This window comes from Colobus angolensis, unplaced genomic scaffold (assembly GCF_000951035.1).
Source record: "Colobus angolensis palliatus isolate OR3802 unplaced genomic scaffold, Cang.pa_1.0 Scaffold123, whole genome shotgun sequence".
Classification (NCBI taxonomy): Eukaryota; Metazoa; Chordata; class Mammalia; order Primates; family Cercopithecidae; genus Colobus; species Colobus angolensis.
In genome coordinates this window covers 524435-552054 of record NW_012113475.1, presented here as the reverse complement: position 1 = coordinate 552054, position 27620 = coordinate 524435, and the positions used below count along the sequence as shown (strand labels likewise).

At 36.9% G+C, this 27620-nt stretch overlaps 1 protein-coding gene across 1 annotated transcript in view; it reads left to right on the top strand.

The window, feature by feature from the left end:
* FAM13A (family with sequence similarity 13, member A) overlaps positions 1 to 27620 on the top strand; it is a 342193-nt gene that overhangs the window by 189179 nt on the left and 125394 nt on the right. The window contains exon 8 of the mRNA XM_011932518.1: positions 27307 to 27470. Coding sequence (XP_011787908.1) covers positions 27307 to 27470 — 164 coding nt within the window. The remainder of the gene's footprint in view (positions 1 to 27306; positions 27471 to 27620) is intronic.

The following is a 27620-nucleotide window of genomic DNA, read 5'->3' as shown; positions in this document are numbered from 1 at the left end:
AAAAATACAAAAAATACAAAAAAAATAAATAAATAAAAAAAAAGAAAGCACATTCCCAGCATTCATGTTACAAAAGAAAAATTGAAAGAGAATGCCACCTGGATTACATGCTAGTCACTGAGCATCCTACCAGGAGGCCTGAAAATTGTAGTGTAACCTGTAAAACATCCAATAATATTTCAGTAGAGGTTGATAGGACTTTAAAGAATACTTGGTTTTCTAGACAATAACTTACTGAACAGGGGATCCTCAGAGTTGAAATTGAGTCCGGATAAGTGAAATATGCACAATAAAACTCCCGTTTTGTGTAAACAAAAAAAAAATTTTTTTCAGATTTTTTTCTATTTCTGTTAGGAACAATTGGTGGTATTTTGATGGGAATTGCATTGAATTTGTAGATTACTTTTGGCAGTATGGTCATTTTCACAATACTGATTCTACCTATCCAAGAGAAGAGGATGTGTTTCCATTTGTTTGTGCCATCTGTGATTTCTTTCAGCAGTGTTTTGTAGTTTTCCTTATAGAGGTCTTTCACCTCCTTGGTTAGGTATATTCCTAAGTTTTTTTTTTTACAACTATTCTAAAAAGGGGTTGATTTCTTGAATTTATTCTCAGTTTGGTTGCTCTTGGTGTATAGCACAGCTACTGATTTGTGTGCATTAATTTTTTTTCCTGAAACTTTGCTGAATTCATTTATCAGTTCTAGGAGCTTTTTGGAGGACTCTTTAGGGTTCTTAGATATACAATCAGATCATCAGCAAATGGCGACAGTTTGATTCCTTTTCAGCAGTTTGGATCCACTTTCTTTCTTTCTTTTTTCTAATTGCTTTCAATTGTCTAATTGCTCTGGCTAGGACTTCCAGTACTATGTTGAATAGAAGTGGTGAGAGTAGGCATCCTTGTCTTGTTTCAGTTCTTAGGGAGAATGCTTTCAACTTTTCCTCATTCAGTATAATGTTGGCTGTGGGTTTGTCATAGATGGTTTTATTATGTTAAGGTATGCCTCTTCTATGCCAGTTTTTGTATTTCTGTGGTATCAGTTGTAATACCTCTCATTTCATTTCTATTGAATTAATAAAGCGACGATGGATTTTGTCAAATGCTTTCTGTGCATCTATTGAGCTGATCATGTGATTTCTGTTTTTAATTCTGTTTATGTGGTATATCACATTTATTGACATGCATATGTTAAGCCATCCCTGCATCCCTGGTGTGAAACCTACTTGATCATGGTGGATTGTCTTTTTGATATGCTGTTGGATTCAGTTAGTATTTTCTTGAGGATTTTTGCATCTGTGTTCATAAGGGATATTGGTCTGTAGTTTTCTTTTTTTTTTTTTTTTGTTATGTCTTTTCCTGGTGTTGGTACAAGGGTGATAGGCTTCATAAAATGATGCTGGGAGGATTCCTTCCTTCTCTATCTTGTGGAATAGTGTCAGTAGGATTGGCACCAATTCTTTGAATGTCTGACAGAATTCAGCTGTAAATCCATCTTTTCCTGGTTTTTTTTTTTTTTTTTTGACAATTTTTTATCACCATTTCAATCTTGCTGCTTGTTATTTGTCTGTGCAGAGTTTCTATTTCTTCCTAGTATAATCTAGGAGTGTTGTCTATTTCCAGGAATTTATCCATCTCCTCTTGGTTTTCTAGTTTATACATGTAAATTTGTTTATGGTAGCCTTATGAGCTTTTGTATTTCTGTGGTATCAGCTGTAATACCTCTCATTTCATTTCTATTGAATTTATTTGGATCTTCTCTCTTCTTTTCGTGGTTAGTCTCACTGATGGCCTATCAATTTTATTTATTTTTTTCAAAGAACCAGGTTTTTGTTTCATTTATCTTTTGTATTTGTGTGTGTGTGTTTGTTTCAATTTCATTTAGTTCTGCTCTGATCTTCATTATTTCTTTTCTTCTACTGGGTTTGAGTTTAGTTTGTTCTTGTTTCTTCAGTTCCTTGAGGTGTGACCTTAGATTGTCTCTTTGTGCTCTTTCAGACTTTTTGATGTAGGCATTTAAGCCTATGAACTTTCCCCTTAGCACCACCTTTCCTGTATTACACAGGTTTTGATAGGTTGTGTCACTATTATCATTGAGTTCAATGAATTTTTAAATTTCCATCTTGATTTCATTGTTAACCCAATGATCATTCAGGAGCAGATTATTAAATTTCCATGTATTTGCATGGTTTTGAGGGTTCTTTTGGAGTTATTTCCAATTTTATTCCACTGTGGTTTGAGAGCATACTTGATATAGTTCAATCTTCTTAAATTTACTGATACTTGTTTTGTGTTATCATATGGTCTATCTTGGAGAATGTTTCATGTGCTGATGAATAGAATGTGTATTCTGTAGTTGTTTAGTAGAATGTTCTGTAAATATCTTTTAAGTCTTATTTGTTTTAAGGTATAGCGTAAATTTAAATCCAGTGTTTCTTTGTTAATTTTCTGTCTTGATGACCTGTCTAGTCCTGTCAGTGGAATATTGAAGTCTCTGACTATTATTGTATTGCTGTCTATCTTATTTCTTAGGTGTAGTAGTAATTATTTTATAAATTTGGGAGCTCCAGTGGTAGATACAGTTATATTTAGGATTGTGATATTTTCCTGTTGAATAAGACCCTTAATCATTATATAATGTCTCTCTTTGTCTTTTTTAACTGCTATTGCTTTAAAGTTTGTTTTGTCTGATATAAGAATAGCTACTCCTGCTTGTTTTTGTTGTCCATTTGCATAAAATATCTTTTTCCAACCTTTTACATTAAGTTTATGTGAGTCCTTATCTGTTAGGTGAGTCTCTTGAAGATAGCAGATAGTTGGTTGGTAAATTCTTATCCATTCTACCATTTTGTGTATTTTTAAGTTGAGCATTTAGGCCATTTACATTCAACATTAGTATTGAGATATGAGGTACTGTTCTATTTATCATGCTATTTGTTGCCTGAAGACTTCGTTGTTGTTGTTGTTTTCCATTGTGTTTTTGTTTTGTAGGTGGTATGAGATTTATTGCTTTAAGGAGGTTCGATGTTGGTGTGTTTTCAAGATGTAGAGCTCCTTTTAGCCTTTCTTGTAGTGCTGGCTTGTTAGTGGTGAATTACCTCAGCATTATCTGAAAAAGACTGTATCTTTTTCTGAAAAAGACTGTATCTTTCCTTCCTTTATGAAGCTTAGTTTCGCTGGATACAAAATTCTTGGCTGCTAATTACTTAGTTTAAGCAGTCTAAAGATAAGCCCCAATCACTTTTAGCTTGTAGGGATTCTGCTGAGAAATCTGCTGTTAATCTGATAGGTTTTCCTTTATAGGTTACCTGATGCTTTTGCCTCACAGCTCTTAATTTTCTTTACTTCATCTTGACTTTAGATTACCTTAGACTATGTGCCTCGGTGATGATCTTTTTGCGATAAATCCCAGATGTTCTTTGAGCTTCTTGTATTTGGATATCTAGACCTCTAGCAAGGCCAGGGAAGTTTTCCTCGGTTATTCCCTCAAATATGTTTTCCCAAATTTTAGATTTGTCATCTTCCTTGGGAACAACAATTATGGTTAGGTTTGGTCATTTAACATAATCCCAAAATTCTTGGAGGCTTTGTTCATTTTTTTTAAATTATTTTTTCTTTGTCTCTGTTGGATTGAGTTAATTTGAAAGCCTTTACTTTGAGCTCTTAAATTCCTTCTTCTACTTGCCTGATTCTATCGCTGAGACGTTCCAGTATATTTTACATTTCTCTAAGTGTGTCCTTCATTTCCAGAAGTTGTGATTGTTTTTTATTTATGCTATCTATTTCACTGAAGATTTTTCCCTTCATATGTTATATCATTTTTTTTATTTCATTAAGTTAGACTTCACCTTTCTCTAGTGCCTCCTTGATTAACATATTAATCAACCTTCAGAATTCTTTTTCTGGCAATTCAGAGATTTATTCTTGGTTTGAATCCATTCCCAGTGAGCTAGTGTGATCTCTTGGAGGTGTTAAAGAACTTTGTGTTGTTATATTACCAGAATTGTGTTTTTGTTTCCTTCTCTTTGGGTAGACTATGTCAGAGGGAAGATCTGGAGCTCAAGGTCAGCTGTTTATATTCTTTTTTCCCATGGGGTGTTCCCTTGATGTGGTGCTCTCCCCCATCTCCTAAGGATGTGGTTTTCTGAGAGCTGAACTTCTGTGATTGTTATTCCTTTTCTGGATCTAGCCACCCAGTGGAGCTACCAGGCTCCAGGCTGGTACTGGGGGGTGTCTGCACAGAGTCCTGTGATGTGAACCGTCTTTAGGTCTCTCAGCCATGGATACCAGCACACGCTTCAGTGAAGGTAGCAGGGGAGTGAAGTGAACTCTGTGAGAGTCCTTAGTTGTAGTTTTGTTTATTGGGCTAGTTTTAGTTGGTTGGCTTCCAGCCAGAAGGTGGCACTTTCAAGACAGCATTACCTGTGGCAGTATAGGGAGGATTAGGAAGTGGGCAGGGCCATAGAGCTCCCAAGAAATTATGTCCATTGTCTTCAGCTACCAGAACTGATAGAGAAAGACCATCAGGTGGGGACAGGGTGAGGTTCAGACTCTCCATGGGAGGGACTTGCTGTGGCTGCTGTTGGGGATGGGGGCATGGTTCTCAGGCCAATGGAGTTATGTTCCCAGGGGATTATGGTTGCCTCTGCTGCCTCATTCAGGTCCCCAAGGGAGTGGGGAAAAGCCAGCAGTTACAGGCCTCATTCACCTCCCACGCAGCCCAAAAGGCCAGTCTCACTCCCACTATGCCCCCCCAACAGCACGGAGTTTATTTCCAGGCAGCTGGTAAGCAGGGCTGAGAATTTGCCCCAGGCTGCCAGGCTCCCGGCTGGGAAAGCAAGCAGGGCTTTCATGGTTTGCGCCTCCCCACCTGCCATGGCTTCTGTTTTGTGTCTGCACTCCTGATTCCAATGCCCCCTTCCCCGGCTTCTGTCCAGGAAATTCTGTGTTTGCATTTGATAGAAATTGTTGTAAAGTTCAGCTAGAAGGTTCCTTCTCCCTGTGGGTTTTTCCCAGTTCCTCTGGCAGTCCTGCCCAAAGACCCCTATGAGACAAAGTGAGAAATGGCTTCCTTGTAGACCAAGAGTGCCCACAGGGCTCTTCCCGCTGCTTCCTCTACTCTTGTATTTTGCTTGGCTCTCTAAATTTGTCTCAGCTCCAGGTAAGGTCAGACCTTCTACTGTCATCTGGACCTTCAAGTTTCCCAGTGAGGGTGTGTGTTCAAGGCTGGATGGTCCGCCTTTCACACTTTCACACTTTGGGCACCCAGAGTTTTTCAGCTGTCTCCTTGAGCCTGCAGCAGCAATCCACTTCCTTCAAAGGGTCTGTGGATTCTCCTGGCTTTCCTGCTATGTTCCTGTGGTAGTTCTTGGAGCAAAAGTTCACAATGTGAGTCTCCACATGCTGCTCTCTCCTTCCAAGTGGGAGCTTCACTTGGATTTTATATTTTCAGTATTCTAATTTATTAGAGAGGAATAATAATATATAATAATAATATAGGTAGGTGTGACTTAAGTATTTACTATATGCTAAACACTGAAAAATACTTCTCATATTACTTCATTAAATGCTCACAACACTATAGAATAAAAATTCAGTCTGAATAGTCTTGGTTATACTTCAGTAATAAACAATCCCATTATCTTAATGGCTTAAGACAACATGTTTTTTTTCTTGCTCATGCTGCCTGCACAATTTAGATTAACAGGGAGTCTCTGCTCTTGCTGGTCATTCAGGCACCTGGCCTGACAGAGCAGCCCCTCGCAAATGTAACCAGTTATTGTACCCAAGGAAAAGGAAAGAGTTCTATAGGACCTTGCATTAGCAATGAAATGCTCTGGTGGTCCAGAAGTAACTGAATTCCTTCTGCTCAGAACTCACTGGCCGGAGCTAATCACATGCTGCACCTCCACCCCAGCCACAATGAGACAGTAAGTACAACCCTAGGATGTGCCCAGAAGGAAGAATGATTTTACCAATATTTGGTGAACAGCAAACAGTAACATTCTACCATATTTTCCTTCTTTTTTTTAAAGGTAAGAAAACAGGCTTACAGAGGCTAGTTAACTTTCCCAGAATAGTACGTATAATACATAACAGATATATTTGATCCTAAAGCGTGAACTCTTTACCCTTGTATTACCTCCCACTTCTCTAGTCTTATATGCTATAGCATGTTATACTACCTGCTTTGCAGAGTTTTTGTGAGGATCAAATATATTAATAATAGATCTAAATAATTGAGTGTACTGCCTGGGAATTCGTAAGCATCTAGGGATTAGTGAAAGGGTCTTTTTTGTTCTTACCACTTAACCTGTGTCTCAGAGCCTTTCTTAAGTGCTAAAGCTCTATATTGCTTTTATAGTGGCTGTATTAGTTGTTCTCCATCATGACAGCAGCTATTTTCAGCTACCAATATTAGATATGTTTTGTATATAAAGGTGTCTGATTGCACTCAACTTCCTATTCCCAACATTTATTCTAAAGACCGTTTTATATATCAGCCATGCTGTTTAGAATACAGTTTCCTATCAGGCCAGCCTACCAAACTCACAAAGTAATTAACTAAATAGACTCTAATAGGATGTCCTAGGAATCTAATACCTTACCTACAATGTGGATATTGCTATGGAAAATTACATGTTAAGTTTCATACTACCAGGCTTCTTAAGTTTGTACTTTTTGCTCATTGTGATAACAGATGTTTATTCAGTCCCCCACACTATTAGGTGCAGATGTCAAGTCTACTGGGGACTCTTGTACTCAGAATTTATGGGCCTTAAATAGCCTATAAATGCTAGAGAAGATTAAGGCAATCACTAAATATTGCATTAATTCTCACAATCCTAAATTATTAGCTGTACCTAGTAACTATATTGAAGACCAATATTGAGAATGTTCAAGTTTACTTTTATGCCAAGTGTTAATGGAATGAATTTCAAATAAGAAAACAAAGTTCTATATGTAGAATATAATTTCTTGACTCCTTTAAATTGATTTATTAAAATAACTGTATTTTCTAATTTAAGACATATGAAAAGCAAAAAATAAACAGACTCATTAATCCATGTCTATAAGAAAAAAAATGCATTACTAGTATAGTGCTCTCTCTATGACTTTAATTCCCATTTCTGAATTTAATAAATTACTGCTTTGATAAACAATCCTTTTGTAGAAATAGAATCTCAAAAAGTACCAAATTTCTTTAACTATAATATTTTACTCCCCAGGAGGGACTGTGCCAGAAAATGTTCACAAAGAGAGAGAATTTGTTCATTTCACTAAATAAACTCAGAATGAGAACCACCATTGATCCCACTGCGAGGGGCCTTGTTAAGGGCCATGTATAGTATAAGAGGTGGGAAGAAGAAGATTCAAGGAGAAAGTGGTAGACTAAGGACTTTGAATAGGAGATTGGTATTTATAAATTTAAATCTTATTAGAAAACAATGGGGAGCTACTAAAGATATTTTAGTTAACTTTTCTTCATTATGGATGTCAAATAACATTGCAAAAAAGCAAAAACCAAAAATGGACAGTAGAGGAAAGAAGCAAAGAGCCAGCTTCCCTTTCTCTCCCTCTATCAATATAATCATTCTTAGCATTTTGACGTATGATATTTTGCCTCTTTTCCTACACGTATGTGAATATATTTAAGAAGATGTATTCAAATTTTGCAAGCATTTATTTTCTGTTTTTTCCCCTTAACATATTATTATAAGGAGCTTCTGTGTTAGTTCAGCCCTCATAATAACAATGATGACCATTCCCAGAATGCTTTATTTCAGATGTTTTTAGTGTTATCATGTTGTTTAATATGATAAATACTGTTTGGTCAAACAATTTTAGCATAAGATTTATTTCTTAGAATTATTTCCTCAGGTTAGATTGCTAGAAGCAGATTCACTAGTTCAAAGGTTATAAACATATTTGTGGTGTTTAGACCTAATATTAAATTAAATTTTTACTAAAGAATTATGAAAATGTACTTAGCCACTAAAAAATATGACAGTGTCAGTTGCATATATCAGACTCAATATTAGGTATTATAATTAAACCTTGTCTATGAGCAAAAGAACCAAAAAGAAGAACCTATTCTGAATTTATAACTTTATCGATAATGAAATTCCATGTATTTCCTCTTTTGTGAAATATTTTCTAATTCAACATACTTTTCCCAGTTAGTTCTCAATCATAATCTCAGTGGTTTTGCTTAAGTAGCTGTATGAATTATATTTTTAAAATATTGGCAGTGAATGTTTGTTAATAAAGAAGTGACATGACCAGATGGTAGGTGTATATTAAGAAGACAAATCTGACTATGGCCCTATTGAATGGATTTTAGAACAGAATGACCAATACGAAAAATTCTGTTTTACATTTTTTTTATTATTATGTTGGTCTGATATTGGGCAGAGTTGCTTTTTATTCCCCTATTTCACTGATACTACAGAGTGTTGATAGTATGCTTTTCACAAACTCTCTTCTTCTCCAGTTAAAATTTTAGTCGTTGCTGTTCATTTTTCTACAACAGAAATGTTTAGTGACTTTAAGGAAAAAGGAAGCACAGAGAAATAATGTGCTTTAGATCAAAGGCTCAGGGTGGTAACAAGTTGAATTTAAATTGCCAAAGTCTCAGTTTAGAGTTAATCTTGGGTTTTGAAGGCTGACATATTTAGAGAGAATGTAAATTATATAAGTTATACATATTTTATGATTGGTTCTATTTCATCTGGGCACATATTGATTTTGCCTGCATGTTTCGAATAATTCAGCTTGATAGCCCTTTTGTCATTTCATGCAGTCATGTCTGTTTTGATGATCTCTTTGTCATACCAGGCATTTAGCCTGAATTATTTTTTAAGAATATGTAATTTTCTATCACATGCCAGGTATTGAACTAGAAGCCAAGAATACATATATTGAAGTTGATACATGGAATCTTCAGACCAGCAAGCAATATAAACTAACATTCAAATGTTTAGTTAGTAATTGTGTAAATTGCCTTAGAAGGAAAATAAAGTGCCCTGAGAGTATGTAACAAGGGTGCCTGATTTAAGCTAATACATCAGGGAAGGCCTCTTGAAGGAAGCTACCTTTCTTTTGAGACCAAAGCACAAAAGAGTAGTGAGGAATGGTGATATGCACATTTTGGATATTGTCACAGCATGCGATAAGGCCCTGGGACTGGATAACTCAAGGGAGGGCACTGCAGGAGGCTGAAGCCCAGCGAGAGAAGCAGAAGTACCTGCCTCCACATAGGCTGAAGAAGGGCTGCCAAGAATTTGAGAATATTTCCAAAATGAAATGAGGAACCATTGACAAATTTTAAACAAGGACAACTGTAATGAAATTGCTGCTTAAAAATATAGATCTGGCTTCTGTATGGTGAATATAATCAGAAGAAGGCAAAAGTGGAAATGAGAAAACCAATTAGGAAGCAATTAGAGTTGTCCAGGCAATGATATATGAAAGGCTGGAATGGACGAAGATGGAGTAGATGAAGATGAAGTAGATAAAGATGATTCTCAGGTTCCTGGTATGGGTAACTAGCTGGTTGGAGACCATATAGTCTAATGGTTTGAGTCCTACCCCTGCTGTGTGCTCCATAACTTCTTTGTGCTTTAGTTTTACCATCTTCCACATGAAGATGCTGATTGAAGATCATGATTGAGTATACATTTGGAACTCAGAAGAGGTATCTGGACAAAGATAAAAATTAAGAATTACTGGTGTATGGATGGAATTTGGTGCATAAATGAGGGAGCATGATCATCTCTGTAGTATAATCAGCAAACTAAGGAGGAAGGTGATTACTGCTGTGCCTGAGTTGACGTCATAGAGAGATTATATATGTACTGACTAGCCAATATAGAGCTTAAGTGTTGTAAAAGAGTACATAGGGAGGGGGGCATGTGAGAGGATGTGCACGTTTATAGACATGCATAAATCTTGGTTTACAGGGTGCGGTGTGTCTAGGTAAATGGCAGGCAATGAACCTGCGGAAATAGTCCGGGGCCATTTGTGTAAGACCAGAGAGTACAGATTATAGACTATCGGAGGTGAAAAGCCACTGAACAGTTTCAATCAGGAGATAAGATCAGATCACCCCTGGCAAGAGAGAGAGTGGATTGAAAAGGAGACTAGTTAGGAATCTATAATCCAAATGAGAGGTGGGAAAGGTCCAAACTAAAGTGACAGGTAGGGAAGGAAAGTAAACAGATAAAAGCTGGGACTTGATAAGTGACAAGGAAACATAGAGGGATGACTTCCAGATCCAAGTGGGTGGATGGTTCGTGCCTTCATCAAGGTGAGAACTAAAGAAAAAGGCACTTATTCGATGACTGGGAAGACAATAAGTTTTTGGGGGCATGGAGTTTGTGAGATTTTAAGATGATGTTGGGGCCTCCACTCATAAAGTGCTAAGACCAGCATAAAAAAGTTTTGTTTGGGTATTCATTATAGACTTTGACAAGGCAGATAAAGCACAGCAGCATATTTATTGATTAAAAATTAGCAAAGATGAAAGATTGCCTGCAGATCATCTTTTTTTTTTTCAAGATCGGAAAACAGAGGCAAGTTTAGTATTGATATTTTAACATCCTCGGCAAAATCAATCTTACCTTCTGGGTTTGGAAACTTTAGAAGTGAGTTTCAGTACAATAAAATGTAATTATTTTCCTCGAAATTTCAAAAAGCATTTATAGTTTTTAATAACATTTCCACTGCGTGTTGCCCTTTGAGCCGCCACTTTTCAATTAACTGTTGTGGTTAGTTTTTTTTCCCCCTGTATACCCATATCCTAAAGTTGGTATCTACCATTTCCCTAAATGTTTTTATATTTCTATCACATGTGCACATATCCCTGAAATTATACATAAATTTGTTAAAGTATCATACTGTACATATCCTTCTCCAACTTGCTTCATTCCCCCCCTTTTAAGATAGATCTATGTTGAAACATGCAAGATATAGTACAGTAGTCCTCATTATTTGCGGATTCTATATTGTGAATTTGCCTACTCTCTCAAATGTACTGGTCACCCCAAAGTCAATACTTACACTCCTTTTGCAGTCATTTGTGAACATGCCAGGAGGCAAAAACTTTGAGTAATGAGAACTGCATATTCTCAGCCGAGGTCAAATAAGGTGATGACCTGCCTTCTTGACAGCTGCCATCCTGTAAACAGGTGTCCTTTTCTTGTTCTATTTAGTCATGATTTTTACATGTTGTGCTTTCTGTTCATAATTTCCCTCTTTAAAATAGTTCCCAAGTATATGCTGAAGGGCTGTCTAATGTTTCTAAAGCACAAGAAGGCTGTGATATGACTTCTGGAGGATAAGTGGAGGACAGGTATTTAAGAAAAGCTTTGTTCAGGCATGAGTTACAGCACTGTTAGTTATAAGTTTGGTGTTAATAAACCAACAAGTATATTAAATAAGGTGTATTTAAACACAGAAAGATACACAAAACAAAATTATGTCTTGATAATTTGAGAAAACATGACCAGAGGCTCACGGGAACCTATATTTCCTCCAGGGGCAATGATTCAGTATTTACTAATTCAGTGTTCATGGCAACTTTATAGAACATCATTACCACACATAATGAGAATCTACTGTATATTTACCTAACTGCTTTATGATATTGTCTTCCATGACTATGCCACATGTATTTACCCTTTGTCCATATTTAGATTATGTTCAATTTTTAATTATAAAAAGTTTAAAAAATTATATTAACATTTCATCAGGTTATGTAGGTAGGAGTGAAATATTAAGGTCTCTATACATTTTCAGTAAGAGTAAATGTCACCATATTTCCCTCTAAAACATTCTATTTAGTGGTATTTTCACTAATAAAGTACAGAGGTTCCAACTGCTCTACCAACTATCAAGCATAGGGCATTATCAACCTTAAATATTTACCTACATGATAGATGTGTATTGGTATTTCCTTGATGGGGTATAAAATGTTCCTGATTTCCATTGGAACTGAGGATTTTTTCTGTATTCTGGACTATTTTGAAAAGTTAATTATGTAAATACAGTTGGGTCAGATTTAATAATTTAAAATAAATAGAAAATTTTATGTTCAAGGTTGGCTCTTTGATAATTGCATGTAAATATCCATAAAAGTAGAAACAAAAGGGCCAGGCACGGTTGCTCACGCCTGTAATCCCAGAACTTTGGGAAGCCAAGGCAGGCTGAACTTGAGGTCAGGAGTTCTAGACCAGCCTGGCCAACATGGGAAAACCCTGTCTCTACTAAAAATACGAAAATTAGGCCGGGTGCAGTGGCTCATGCCTGTAATCCCAGCACTTTGGGAGGCTGAGGTGGGCAGATCATGAGGTCAGGAGTTCAAGACCAGCCTGGCCAACATGGCAAAACCCCGTCTCTACTAAAAATACAAAAACTAACTGGGCGTAGTGGCAGGTGCCTGTAATCCTGGCTACTCAGGAGGCTGAGGCAGGAGAACACTTGAACCTGGGAGGCAGAGGTTTCAGTGAGCCAAGATCGTGCCATTATACTCCAGCCAGGGAGACAAGAGCAAGATTCCATCTCAAAAAATATGTATACATACAAAAATTAGCGGGACGTAGTGGGTCGTGCCTGTAATCCCAGCTCCTTGGGAGGCTGAGGCATGAAAATCGCTTGAACCCAGGAGGCAGAGGTTGCAGTGACTGCACCACTGCACTCCAGCATGGGCAACAGAGTGAGACTCTGTCTCAAAAAAAAGAGAGACAAAGGAAAAAGTTGAAAGAAATGAATGATGTTAGAATTTGGGTGAGCACAAAGTGGCCCACAGGCCAAATCCAGCCTAGTATCTGTTTTTGTCAGTAGTTTTGTAGGAACACAGCCATGCCCATTTGTTTACATATTGTCTGTGGCTGCTTTCACTGCTCCTACAGCAGAGCTGAGTAGTTGCAAAAGAGACCATGTAATCCATGAACCCTAAATATTTACTATCTTGCCCTTTACAAAAAAAAGTTTGCCAACTCCTACTGTAGGAGCATAATTGCCATAGATTGATGTAAACATCTGAGTTTTTATCATCACTATTCAATATCATGATTTGCTATTACCATTACTCGACACTAAAACTCAGAACTTACGTGGTTGAAATTATTTTCTATTCTTTTGGGCCTATTTTATACTTATATTGTCATTTTAAAACTTACATATTAACTATAAGGTATAAACTACTATCTGCAAGAAGATGAATTTATTTTACTTCAAAATTATATTTTGCTTTTTTAAATAATTGTACCTAACTGACAGCACTATGCTTAAAATTCCTTTGATTAAGAAATCACACTGGTTCTTCCTTTATGTTTCCATCTAATGAGTCACTTTTAGAGTGAATCATTTCTCAATATGGCTTGTCCTGAGATACAGGCTAAGGCAAAAATAATAACAGATAATGTAAACAGGAAAAATAAATTTTCAAAAAATTACTACAATTTTTATCAGTATTTCTTCTGCTTTTATTTTGTTTTTGACTCGTATTTGCTTAATCCATATAAATATGTCCCAAGGAATCCAATTATATTTTTTCACAGATACTTTCTTTTTCCTCTTGGAGTGGCTGTAGGTGAAAATTTTTCCTGATATTTATCACAAGTTGTTGATTACTCCTTTGAAATACCCTATGATGCTCTGTAGTCACTTAATAGCTAGATATATTTGGGAGAATATACTATGCATAGGTTTTATGCCTAGAGACTTAGTAGTTACCACCTTTCCATTTGACTACTTACACTATGAATGACAGAGAAAGGGACATTTTGTTTGTTTGTTTTTAAGAAAAACTCTATTAAAAATAGCACATGCTCATAAAGCAGAGCACAAAAACATAGGTAACTCCTTGTTAAAAGATCACAAATGGCTGGGTATGGTGGCTCATGCCTGTAATCCCAGCACTTTGGGAGACTGAGGCAGGCAGATCATGAGGTCAAGAGATGGAGACCATCCTGGCCAACATGGTGAAACCCTGTCTCTGCTAAAATACAAAAAATTAGCCAGGTGTGGTGGTGCATGCCTGTAGTGCCAGCTACTTAGGAGACTGAGGCAGGAGAATAGCTTGAACCTGGGAGGTGGAGGTTGCAGTGAGCCGAGATTGCACCACTGCACTCCAGCCTGGTGACAGAGCAAGACTCCATCTCAAAAATAAATAAATAAATAAATAAGATCACAAACACAATGAAATTCTAGCAATCATCTTGATTTAATAACTCTGAAAGAAAGGTTTTGTTTAAAGAAGGGTTGAAGAAATTTATTTGAAGTTCCACCAACATCCACATCTACCTATCAAACAGTAATCTTGTAAATGACTCTTTGGAACCTTTCCTGGCGTCCTTCTCCCTGACTGGAAAGGATCACTTCTGTTGTGTCCCACATCAATATAGCATTCCTTTGACTACTTCTCTTTTTACCTTTCAGTAGTGTATAAACTCTTTCAGAATAAGGTTGTAAGGTGTTCACCTTTGCATATCTAGATTCTAATATATTGCGTGACATTTTGTTGAATGAATGATTTATTCTTCCTCTCAAATTCTATTATCGCAATATATTCCAAGTTTTATGTTTACTTCTTGATCTTAAAGACAACCCTATTTGATTATCTTCTTCAGATTTACAGTTTGGATTCTGAGAACATCATGAAAATTTGAATTTGAACTTGTTTGTTTTCTGCTTCATGTGAAATCCTTTAAGTGGAAACTTACCCTGATGACTCCATCCAGGCCTTTATTTATTCATCTTGTTATCAGGATGCTCACATTCCTTTATCCCATTAAAAGAAAGAAAAATAAACAGAACTCTTTTTCTTTCTACATCCTCCCAACACTTCTGACACCAAATGTGTGAGTTTTGCATACCAAGCAATTCTCCAGTTATCTGCAGACATGAACTGGGTGTCTGACAATTTAACTCAGTTTTGGCACTAACTGCCTGGCATTAGCATAGACCCTGCAGGTCAAATGCCACAAGACTGTCCCCAATTTCAGATTTAAGTCCCAGGTTGTGACTTGTTCTTCTGACAAACTGGCTATAAATCAGGGGTTCCATGGCCCAAACTTCAGGTTTGATAATTTTCTAGAACAGTTCACAGAACTTAGAAAAGTACCCTAGCTGTACTTACCAGTTTATTATAAAGGATGCAACTCAGGAACAGCCAAATGAAAGAGATGCTTAGGACACGGTGTGGGGGAGGGTACAGAGCTTTAGTACCTTTTCTGGGCACATCACCCTCGCAACACCTCCATGTCTTCACCAACCTGGAAGCTCTCCAAACTCCATTGTTTAGGCTTTTTATGGAGGTTCCATTAGGTGGGCACAATTAATTAAAGCATTGGCCATTGGTGATTGAATTCAGTCTCCAGCCCCTTACCTTCTCTAGAGGCTGAAAGTTCCACCCTCTAATCACATGGTTAGTTCTTCTGGCAGCCAGTCCTCATCCTGAAGCTCTCTAGCAGCTTTCAGCCTCAAATCATCTCATTAATATGCAAAAAGACACTCATCGATGGACAGTCCAAGGGTTTTAGAAGATCTTAGAAACCAGGGACTAAGACCAAATATGTATATAAAAGACATGCCCATCTTTTCTTTGGCTAAATGAAAAGAAAATAAAAAGGAAAGAAAAACATAGTTTTTTTTTTTCCCCCATGATGTCCCAGTCAGAAGTCTCTCTTAATGACTATATTACTTACGTAGAATGATAAAGACTGCTAACTAGCCTAGCAACTCATGGATCTACCCAAGCTTCCTTATAAATTTTATTATTGTTTATTTATTTTTACTCGTAAAAAAGTGGTTCATAATATGTGTACACTAACTGGGGGGCATCGGGACAGAAGGAGGGATATGAGCACTGAGAAGGCAACTAATAATTGTCCATTGCATAAGATCTCTTTAGTGAGCATCAAAGTTAGAAGATGAAAGGTATGTACGTAATCCAGGGCCTTATATTTTATCAACAAAGATTAGTGTTTGGGGGAATTTTAGTCCAAAAACTGACCCTAGTTTTTCTCCACGTCATGGACATAATAACTGTTATAAAATGCTTTGTTGCCTACTGAATAGCGAATAAAGGTCAAACCCTTTAGCTTGGTATACATTGCCTTTAACAGTCTGAGTCCAGCCCAACCTTCTAGTCCCAACTCTTGCCACCATCTCTTTATTTCCTTCCATGCCCACTCATTTCAGATTTCTTATTTTATGCCTTTGCTCCCTCTGTTTCCATTATCTGGAAGCCTCCCCTCGTCACCTCTATCTGCCTATGGCAGAATTAGTTGTGCGCCTTATGTGTATTCTCAAATAACATTGTATATATACATTATATAAAAATACATTATACAGTCATTACTTAACACCTATAAGTTTTTCCTAACATTTACCATAGCTCATATGTATATATTTGTGCAATTACTTGATTAATCTTTGTCTTCCCCCACTAGACTACAAGCTCTAGAGTGCAGAAATCAAGTCTAATTTAGTCTTTCTTGTATCCTTAGTACCTCACAGGTAGTAAGTGCTCCATAAATATATCTTGCTATTGAATGTTTTTAAAAATATAAGAGACAGTGTGAAATAGTAGTTAAGATTGCTGTTTCTATTATCAGATTTCCACAAGTCAAATCCTAGATTCATCACTTACTATCTGCGTGACTTTGGGCAGGCTCCTTAAATTTTCTCTATCTCTATTCTACCATCTTTTAATGGAAATGATAGTACCTATTTCATAGGGTTTTTAAAATGGAAAATGAGAATAGATAGATAGATAATGTTTAAATATTATGCCTATCATATAGTAAGCACTCAGTTAGCTATTATTGCAGTTATGCTTATTGCTAGATATAGGAGTCCATGTGCCTGTTTTCTTGCTAGACTGTCTACTTCTTTAAGACTACAGCCAGCATCATTAACAATGTCAGGGCCTAGTCCAAGGCTCAGCATGTCATAGTCATTTGGTAAATGCTTATTAAATTGTTGTTGAATTTGAAGAATACTATTTAAGAAGAAACCACTAGGATAGTTTGATAATGACTTGCCTTCCCAAGTTCCACAGTCTTCTACTATTTTTATTAATTATGAAAATTAATGACTCTCACTTCTGTCATTTATTATGTGCCCAGTCTATTCCAGGCACTAATGATACATGGATTATTTCGTTTAACTTTTTTTTTTTTTGAGACGGAGTTTTGCTCTGTTGCCCAGGCTGGAGTGCAGTGGCATGATCTTGGCTCACGGCAACCTCTGCCTCCTGGATTCAAGCGATTTTCCTACCTCAGCCTCCCGAGTAGCTGGGATTATAGGCATGCAGGACCAGACATGGCTAATTTTTGTATTTTTAGTAGAGATGAGGCTTTACCATGTTGACCCAGCTGGTCACAAACTCCCGATCTCAGGTGATTCGCCCACCTCAGACTTCCAAAGATGTCATTTAATTTTTGTAATAACTTGTGAGGTATAGGTTTTTCATTATACAGATGAGGCAGCTGAGCTTCAGAGAAGTTAAGGGACTTATTCCACATCATGCAGCTGGCAACAGAGAAAAAGAGAGTTTAAAGCCAGTTTCTTCCCTATAAATGAATATGTTGTAAAATAAAGTGTTCACCTATATTTATGACAACAGAAATGGCTTTAGTTCATTGAGAATGCACATTTTATAAAATAACTGGTAACGCCTCATGGCCTTGCCACAATGAGCAGCACACTAATGGAGGAAACCTCACTGACTCCTGGCCTTACAATCTCCAGCTGGCTTTGTGGACAGGGTTCATTAGTCTCAGAGTTTGGCAAAAGGACTGCAAAACATTCCATCAGCTTCCCTTGTTTACAGCAGGGCCTACATTAAAAGAAAGCTTGGATTATGAATAAATGGCATTTGTTTTATCCCTTTAATCATTTTTTGGCAGTCATGCTCATAGTACACATTCACAAATACACACAGATACAAATGTGCTGTCCTGTTCCCCAAAACAGCACCTTCAGAAGAACCTTTCAATGCAACATCCCTTCACTATTATTGAGGGAATGTGGGAGGTGTTTCTTCCCCACCACCCAAATGTACATTCACTTGTGGATATATCATAGAAATGCAAACAGATCACCAGATAATTGTGGTACTTACTATTCACAATCATAGATGAAAGAATGATTTCTAGAAGTTTTCCAGAAGAAGCAGCTCAATTACTCTGAACAGTGTAAGTCTTAGAGCACAGAATCCTGAGTATTCTCATCCTTTCCTGAGGCGTTAATGCTCATTCTTGGAAGAAACCTGGGCTGCTTAATTTTCCCCATAATATTTATGCTAGAAGAGTGAGATAATATTTTAAGAACACATTAATCAGGTTATCAAAAGCTGTTTTCATGTTTGATTAGTGCTTTGATGAATTTATTTAATGAGTACTCAGAAAAACGGAATGCAATTATTTTTTGAACATATTATTTTTGCTCCACTTAAATATAAAGAAATCTGTAAGGAAAACCTAGCTATAGTTTTATAATATATAATTTATAAGTACATTGTGTCAGCTGTTTGTTTGAGGCAGCAAGGGGGGGGAAGAAGCAACAAAGGAATTACTGAATTTGTTTTTATAAGGAAAATATTATTTTGAATATTCATTAATCACCTCTTCTGTGTTGAAGACTTACAGGCAGGAGATACAAAAATGAAAAAGACACACTTGGCAATCACTCACTCTAATAAGGACAACATTGCAGCACCAGAATAAAGAAGCTAATAGTGTCTGCTACCTTAAAATCCCAGCTCCCTCTAAAAACAACACTATACCACTCCTTGCCTATCTTAGTAGCTGAATGTAGCTGGTGAAACCCACACAACTAAGCTGAGGTCCCGGCCTCTCTTGTAAGCAATTCCTTCATACATTCTCCTTGGCCATGATGCCTTCAGCATCACTTCCTTCACCCCTTCACATTCAGAGGATGACCTCACTTGCTGCTTCACTGAGAACATCAAGAGACAGCATCCACCGGCTCCCACCCTCATATCCCTCCACCACCTGCCTCTGGGCCCACAGTGTTCTTCCTTCTTCCTTCCCATCTCCTGGACGGGCTGCGAGTCCTGACTAAGATCGGCTCCTCCCTTGTGTTCACGATCCCATCCTCTCTCACCCACTCAAGAACTCTCTCCCCCAATTGTTCCTCCTTCCTCCTCCCTCTCCTGGGTCACCAGTTTGATGTCTGTCTACTGAATCATTCCCATTTGCATAGAAATATGCTATAATGTTTTCCATCTTATTTGAAAAGAAAACTCTCTTTTGACTCTTCAGCCCTCTTTAGCAATCGCCTCTTTCCTTTGCTATTCTTCACAGCAGAACTGCTTGAAAGAATTATATAAGCTCTCCTTCTAAAATGGAGAAAGAAAAAAAAAAGAATTCTTTAAGCTCTCTGCTTTCACTTCCTCTTTTTTTGCCTGGAACCCACTCTAATCAATCCCTACTACAAAATGAAACAGCACATTGCCAAATTCAGTGGTCAGTTCTCATATTTCATTATTCGCCTTGTCAGCGGCATTTGACACACTTGGTCTCTCCTTCCTGTTTGTTGTAACAGCTTTATTGAGATATAATTTATATACAGTAAAACTCACCCTTTTAAGGTTACAATTCGGTGGTTTTTCATATATTTACAAAGTTGTGCAACCATCAACAATATCTAATTCCAGAACATTTCATTACTCCCCAAAAGAAACCCCATACCCTCTGCAGTTACTTCCCCTCCTCCATCCCCTGCCAGCCACTAATCTATTTTTTGTCTCCCTAGATTTGTGTGTTCTAGACATTTCCTGCCAGTGGAATTATACGATATGTGTCCTTTTGTTTCTGCCTTCTTTCACTTGGCATAATGTTTTCAGGGTTCGTCTATGCTCTATCATGTATCAGTACTTCACTCCTTTTTTGACTGATCATATTCCATCCTACAGATATATCACATTTTGCTTATCCATGCGTCAGTTGATGGACATTTGAGTTGTTTCTACTTTTTGGCTACCATGAATAATGCACCTGTGAACATTAATATACAAAATGAAATGTTTTACTGTAAAATTTTATGTAACAGAATGAAAATTTGTTAAAGTCTTCTACCTTAATTCCTACAATGCTCAGTTTAAACGATTACTTTTTGCCTGAATTTTTTCCTGATAAAAGACTTAAAGTCAGAGAATTGAACAAATAACTTTGTAAAATAGCAGATGGAACTGTGTCAGAATTAATAAGAAACCTCACCCTACTACCATGTACAGATTTACCTGAGCAGTTTCTAAAAGGTGAGATTTCCTTGAGCCCACGTCTCAGGACAGATGGCTCTACCATGGGGCCATATAGTTAGAGTCAGTGTAGTTTCTTGATAATGGTCATGCATTAATCATTCTTTTACTCTATAAATTCAGATTATTGTGATCTCTGTACCATAAATATTTTTAAGTGACAGATTTTAAAATTGAATATAAATGAAAGTTCTAAATAAAAGCAATGTTTACACAATAGAATTAATATGTTTTATAGTATCAACTGATTGTTAACATTTCAATGTTTCTAGGAAGAAAGTAGATGCTATTATTTAGTTTCTTATTCATTATACAAACATTTAGTGGTCACCTACTGTTTGCTAAGTGCTATTCTATGGCAGGGCTATAGCAGTTAACAAAACCCACAAACATTTCTGCTGGAATGGCACTTCCCAGTTTGCAGAAGAGAGAGGAGCTGAGAGGGGCAGAGTTGAGGAAAACAAAGAACTAAGGAGTAGTACTTACTTGGGCCACACTGTGAACCTGTAATTGATTTGATCTCTTATATTTCAAGATAAGCTTCGTTTTATTTTGTTTTTTTTTTTTTAGTTTTTTTTGTTTGTTTGTTTCTTTTTTTTGAGACAGAGTCTCGCTGTGTTGCCCAGGCGGGAGTGCAGTGGTACGATCTTCACTCACTGCAACCTCTGCCTCCCAGGTTCAAGTGATTCTCCTGCCTCAGCCTCCTGAGTAGCTAGCATTGCAGGCATGCACCACCACGCCTGGCTAATTTTTTAATTTTTAGTACAGACAGAGTTATACCATGTTGGGCAGGCTGGTCTCAAACTCCTGGCCTCAAGTGATCTGCCGGCCTTGGCCTCCGAAAGTGCTGGGATTGCAGGGGTGAGCTACCATGCTAGGCCTCAACATAAACTTTTTGAAAAGTATAAAATTTCTTTTTTCTCATGTATGAGTGATTTTTCTAACAAAGTTAAATTGAGTTATGCTGAAATAGAGATTTGCTCTAAAACTTGGATCAAGATGAGATTTTAATTAGTTTTAACTGTTTAACGTTGTCCCATTTTTACTATTATAAAAAAAGATAAGCATGTGTAAGAAACTACTCCCCTCCTAAAAATATATATTCCCTAAAGCATGTTAATAATTTTCTCAGAAAAAAAAAAACTGGAGAGTTAGCTAGTACTGTGGCTGGCACAGGTGGGATTCATTAAATTATCTATGAGGAGAGTAGCAGCAGTTTAGTAAACAAATCTCTTTTTTGGAAAACTAAATGAAACTTTTTTTAAGCAAAAACAAAGGACTTTTTATGACTTAGAGTTTTTTGTGGTCTTTAAATAAAAACTGTCTATTTTTTTTTTTTTTGCAAATTCAGAACTAAGCATCTCTTTTCTGGTACTTTGTTATTTCACATTTCTTCTTATGAAGATTATGAGTTTAATGAACATTAAAGAGAGGCAAGAAGTTTTGCCATCTTCCATACAAGCGACAGGTGGAGGAGAGAAGAGGCCAAAGATAATGGGGAGGACTGGCTAAATTTCTTTAGAAAGTCTAAGTGTTAAAAGTTAGTGCTACTCCTTTTGTCCTTCTGTCTCAATCTTTCATAATCATTTGAGCCTTGAACATAATTTTCTGTCCTTTCCTAATCACTTCTCAAAGAACCTGATGAAGAATATAGAGTCCATGAAAAGAATACCGTTAGAGTTTGGGTTTTTTGGTTTTTTGTTTGTTTGTTTCTTTTGGAGGTGGGGATGTTGAGACAAGATCTCACTCTGTCACACAGACGGGAGTGCAGTGGCATGGTCACAGCTCACTGCAGCCTCAACCTCCTGGGCTCAAGCCATTCTCCCACCTCAATCTCCCAGGTAGTTGGGACTACCGGTGAACACCACAATGCCTGGCTATTTAAAAATATATATATATATTTTGTATAGACAGGGTCTCACTATGTTGCTGAGACTGGTCTCCACCTCCTGGTCTCAAGCAATCCCTCCATCTCGGCATCCCAAAGTGCTAGGATTACAGGTGTGAGCCACCGTGCCCAGTCCACACTTAGAGTTTTTTTACTTTCAAAATGCAAGCACAGCAACTGAACAGTGCGTAGGGTGACTCCTTAGACTAAAATATCAGTTTGTTATGCTTAAGCTTTTAAAAATTACTTACTTACAATACTGCCTCATAATAGCTTACTAAATTATTATTTTTAATTTTCCTCCCGTTGACTCACAAGCACATTACTTTTCTGGGAAGAAACTTTTAAGTGGAGAAACCTTCTACTCCTCCACAAAGGAAAAGAAGCTGTCCAGTAAACAAAATCCCTCCTGCTTCATATCCACTTAGCATGGCAGATAATTCGTACTGTACACTCTCCCATGGAACAGAGAGCCTATGCTTACAGCTTACTGTTGTATCATCACAGGTATATGAGGGCAATGTATAAAAATTAAGGTTGAGGCATGATATTTTAATGTCTTTTTTTATTTTCAGTCACATTAATTTATCAGGGTAATTTAGTGCCTGGTATCACATAATTTTTTTTTGATGATGGGTTCTTTATACAATTTTTAAAGATTAGACCATCTTAAAATATTTTTAGTGTTGACTGTGACGATTTGTTTTTTGACTTTCAAAACAAATTATTGTGTATTTTAAGTATGATGACCCTAGTTTTATTGGAGGTATATATCTACCCCCCTTTGCATTTTTATTTGCTAAACTAAACTAGCTCATACTATATCCCATAAAAAGTACTTTACTATCTTATTTAAAACTTTGTAAGTATTTTAATGGCTGAGTAATCCTTTATCATGTGGATATTGTCATAATTTACATATGATAGTAATTTGGTTATTTCGAATGCTTACATTTTCATTCCATTGTAAATAAAATACGATTAACATATCGTCCATCTAGTTTTGTCCTCAAATTCGATTTTTTTTCATAAGGCTGTGTTTCTAGAATGCTTCAACAGGTGCCAGAGAAATAAATTGAAAGAAAAGAAAATGTTAACTTCTAATACCCAAAAAGAAAATGGTTGCATTATGGCAGGTAATATGACTTTCATTTAAAATGCCATTTATTCTTGCAATTCCAACATTTAACATATAACCAAGCATATAGACTAGTGGTTAAGCACAGGTACTGAGGCCTATGTGGGTTCTGATGGTAACTCTGCCACTTACTCACTGGAACAAATGAAATTTTTTTGTGCCTCAGCTTCCTCATCTTTCAAATGATAATAATAACAGCTCTTGACTCCTTGGGTGGTTGTGAGAATTAAATGGGTTGGTTTATGTAAATCTCTTGGAACCGTGCCTGGCATAGAATAAGTGCTCAGTAAATATTAATTATAACAGCAGCAGCACCAGGATTTAAGAGAATGTTTTCTAATTTTACTGTCTCAAAGAACATTCCTTTGTTTTTATTCCCATGGCATGTTAAATACTAAAGTACCTTAAAAATGCCACAATTAGAGCTACTGCACACCTGCAGATACATGCATGGAATGTACTCTTTTTGAGATTCCTGGAATTGTTTGTATTTTAGTTGTACACATAAATCACACAGCATATACCTAGATCTTTATCTCAAATAGCCAGTGGCAGAATTCTTATGAGCAAAGTGTTCATCATAGGTGGTTTGGGGGATTTTATAGTTTTTACCTTCATATACAAAAGTTACTAAATGATCAAATAAATGAAGAAATGACTAAAAGAAAGAAGCAAAGTGTGGTGTGAACTAGTGGATGTCAGTTATAACTGCAGTGGAAAGAGAAAGCTGGTCTCCCCAGTCTGTATCCCCAAACCTTGGCCATTTTCCTGCTTCAGCCACATGTTATGAGCGAGGCTGCAGCACATTCACTCCATTTATGACAGTAAGACTGTTGGCTCGATTTGGAGTCCCTGACCAGCAGGGCTTGCCTGAGCCTCATGGAGCCAGTAGCAACTCTTGCCGAGATAAGGTGGGTCTAAATGGCCTCCTGGGCCCACTTCTTGTCTGTCTTCCCCTTGATTAGAATATGTTTCATAAAAGCATGGAGTTTGCTTTTATGTTAGTCAGGGTTCACTAGAGGGTCAGAACTAACAGGATAGATGTTTATATGAAGAGGAGTTTATTAGGAGAATTGACTCACACGATCACAAGGTGAAGTCCCACAATAGACTGCAAGCTAAGGAGCCAGGAAGCCAGTCTGAGTCCCAAAACCTCAAAAGTAGGTAAGCCAACAGTGCAGCCTTCAGTCTGTGGCTGAAGGTCTGAAAGCCCCGGCAAACCACTGGTGTAAGTCCAGGAGTCCAAAAGCCGAAAAACCTGGAGTCTGATGTTCAAGGGCAGGAAGCATCCAGCACAGGAGAAAGATGGAGGCTAGAAGACTCAGCCAGTCTAGTCCTTGCACGTTCCTCTGCCTGCTTTTATCCTAGCTGAGCTGGCAGCTGACTAGATGGTGCCCACCCAGACTGAGGGTGGGTCTGCTCCTCCCAGTCCACCGACTCAAATGCTAATCTCTTTTGGTAACACCCTCACAGGCACACTTAGGAACAATACTTAGCATCCTTCAATCAAGTTGACACTCAGTATTAACCATCACAGTCTCCTTATTTTAACACCATGAAATGTTGTCAAACAACTGTCCTTGTGCTTGCTTTAATATGGACAGGGAACCAAGTCTAAATGTGAGATTTTTTTGGCTAATTAGTTTGAAATCTTACTGCATTTTCAGTGTTTGTATTGATTTTTCATGTCTACTCTTTTAAAAAATAATCACATGCAAAAGGAACTCCTTAATGAAATATATAATAGTATATATTTTTACTTCCATGTTCTTGCTATTAATGTTTTTTTTAAAAAAAGTAGTGTTGGTATTCTTGAAAATTGCTAAGAGTAGATTTTAAGTTTTCTCACCACAAAAAATGTATGTGAAGTAATGCATATGTTAATTATCTGTTTAGCTGTTCCACAGTGTATACATATTTCAGAACAACATGTTGTATAGGATGAATATATATAATTTTTGTCAATAAAAAAGTCAATCTTGGCAAATATGGACTACAGAAGTGTTTTTGTAAGTTTATAATTTTTAAAAAAATTTTCCTTGCTTTCATGATTTTATGAGCTTAAAAATGCTCTACAAAGAAATGTCATGAAAAATTAATTGGCAGTCACCAGATTTGGGCAAATTTTATGTAACAACAATAATAATAAAAACTAGCTTTTATTGAGTGTTCACTTTGCTCTATCCTAAATATAGCTCTTTACCAAATTATGTTCATATATTTTGTTTGTTTGTGTTGTTTGGTTTTGTAAATTAATGTTATTTTTAATTGACAAGTCATAATTGTACATATTTCTTCATATATTGTTTTATATAATCTTCATAGAGGCATGAATTTATTCAATATTTATGTTCATAATTATTCCCATATTACTTTTAAAAACTATCTGTTTTACTGACTATCCTCCAGGATAGTCAATGTCTTAAGAATACCTTGTGGTTGACTAGTGGATTGTCTCACAATATAAGTATTTATTAATAGATCCAAAACTTTGCTAGACTTTATGGTAAAAATGTTAACAAGAAGAAAAAAAGGAAGGAGAGAGAAAGAGATAAACAATAGGAGGAGACTATAATCTCAATCTGCAAAGAACCCATTGAGACCATATGACCTAGAAACACAGATTAAAGTATCAGGCAATGTGTAATCAAGCGTAGACTATGTGGTAGTGTGTTATGGAAATTCAGAGTTGGGAAAGGTCATTAAGACCTGAAGTTAATTCCGGGCACTGTGGCTCAAGCCTGTAATCCCAGCACTTTGGGAGGCCGAGGTGGGCAGATGACTTGAGGTCAGAAGTTTGAGACCAGCCAGGCCAACATGGTGAAACCACATCCCTACAAAAAATACAAAAATTACCCTGGCTTGGTGGTGCATGCCTGTAATCCCACCTACTCAGGAGGCTGAGGAAGGTGGAGGTTGCAGTGAATCAAGATCACACCACTGCACTACTTCAGCCTGGGTGACAGAGCGAGACTATGTCTCAAAGGAAAAAAAAAAAAAAAAGACCTGAAGCTTATTAGAGAAACTCCACTGGAGTTATCTCAGCCCCAAAGGAAGTTAGGATTGGTTTGGTTTTAGGCAGTTGAGTGGCCAGTGATGAGCACATGACATTCCAGATGTAAGGACAAGCATGGGAAAAATCCTAGACACAAGAAAAAGCTTCCAGTGTACCAAATACAATTGATTCGAGGTTTCTAATTTTTCCTACAATTCTGGCATAATGTTTTTTACATTTTAAAGGAAAACAATATTGATTGTATTCATACTCATTCTGATCTAAAATAAGAGAACATGAGGGTATTTGGGGGGCTAGAGGGAACATAACTTCAGATACAGTCTGAGAAGTCAGTACCCCCAGGATTCATTTGAGACATGTGTTGCCCATGCATTCCGAGATAAAAGAAAACTAAAAAGCTTGTGTTTTTCCTATTTATTACCTTAATCAAAAGTTTATTAGATCTTACTTTGCCCTGCAAAAGAGGGCTACAATAGAAACCATCAACAAATTCATGTTTTGCTTTTTGGTAGTAAATATTTGTGAATACTTTTCAGACACTGGCATCCTTTATTCCAGTGGTTCTTAGCTCTTTTTTTTCCCGCCTCTTTCCAACTATTTTTTATTTCCTTCAGTCCAAGTTGCCAGTCTGACATACTCCCATATCATTCCTCATTATATAGAATGATTATTCTAAGGAGGGGTGGGCCTGGGGAAGATTTCTGTCAGAATAGAAATCTTCTCGGTAGGGTATGGGGTATATAAGATTTTAATGTTCTCCTTGGAAATATTTGTATCTCCCCTTCCCTGTGCCCTTTGCTGTATCATTTTTATATGTAGTTTAAATTTCATTTTTAGCTTGATATTTTTCTGGGGTGTTATAAATTGGATTATTGCAAAATTAGAATAAATTGTCTTTTTCCAAAAACTTAATTTGAAAGACTTTAACATTTATCTAGCTCTCCACCATCCCTCTTTTTTTTTTTTTCTTTTAGATCCCAAAGTCCAGGAGTGAGGGATCTATTCAGACCCACAGAATACTGCAACCAGAGCTATCTGATGGCATTCCTCAGCTCAGCTTGTGGCTAAGCCGTAGAAAATCCTGCTTGGAAGACATGAATTCAGCAGAGGATGCTAGTAGTGCCAAGTTGGTACCCAGGTTGGCACGTTTTCTTTATCTACACAATCCATATTGCATTATCCGCTCTTATGTTTAGGCCCACATATATAGGTATTTCTGCATTGGTCTGCCACTGGAGTTTACAGGATATAGATCAGTAAAGATATTTAAAATTCACTGTGTGTTTTG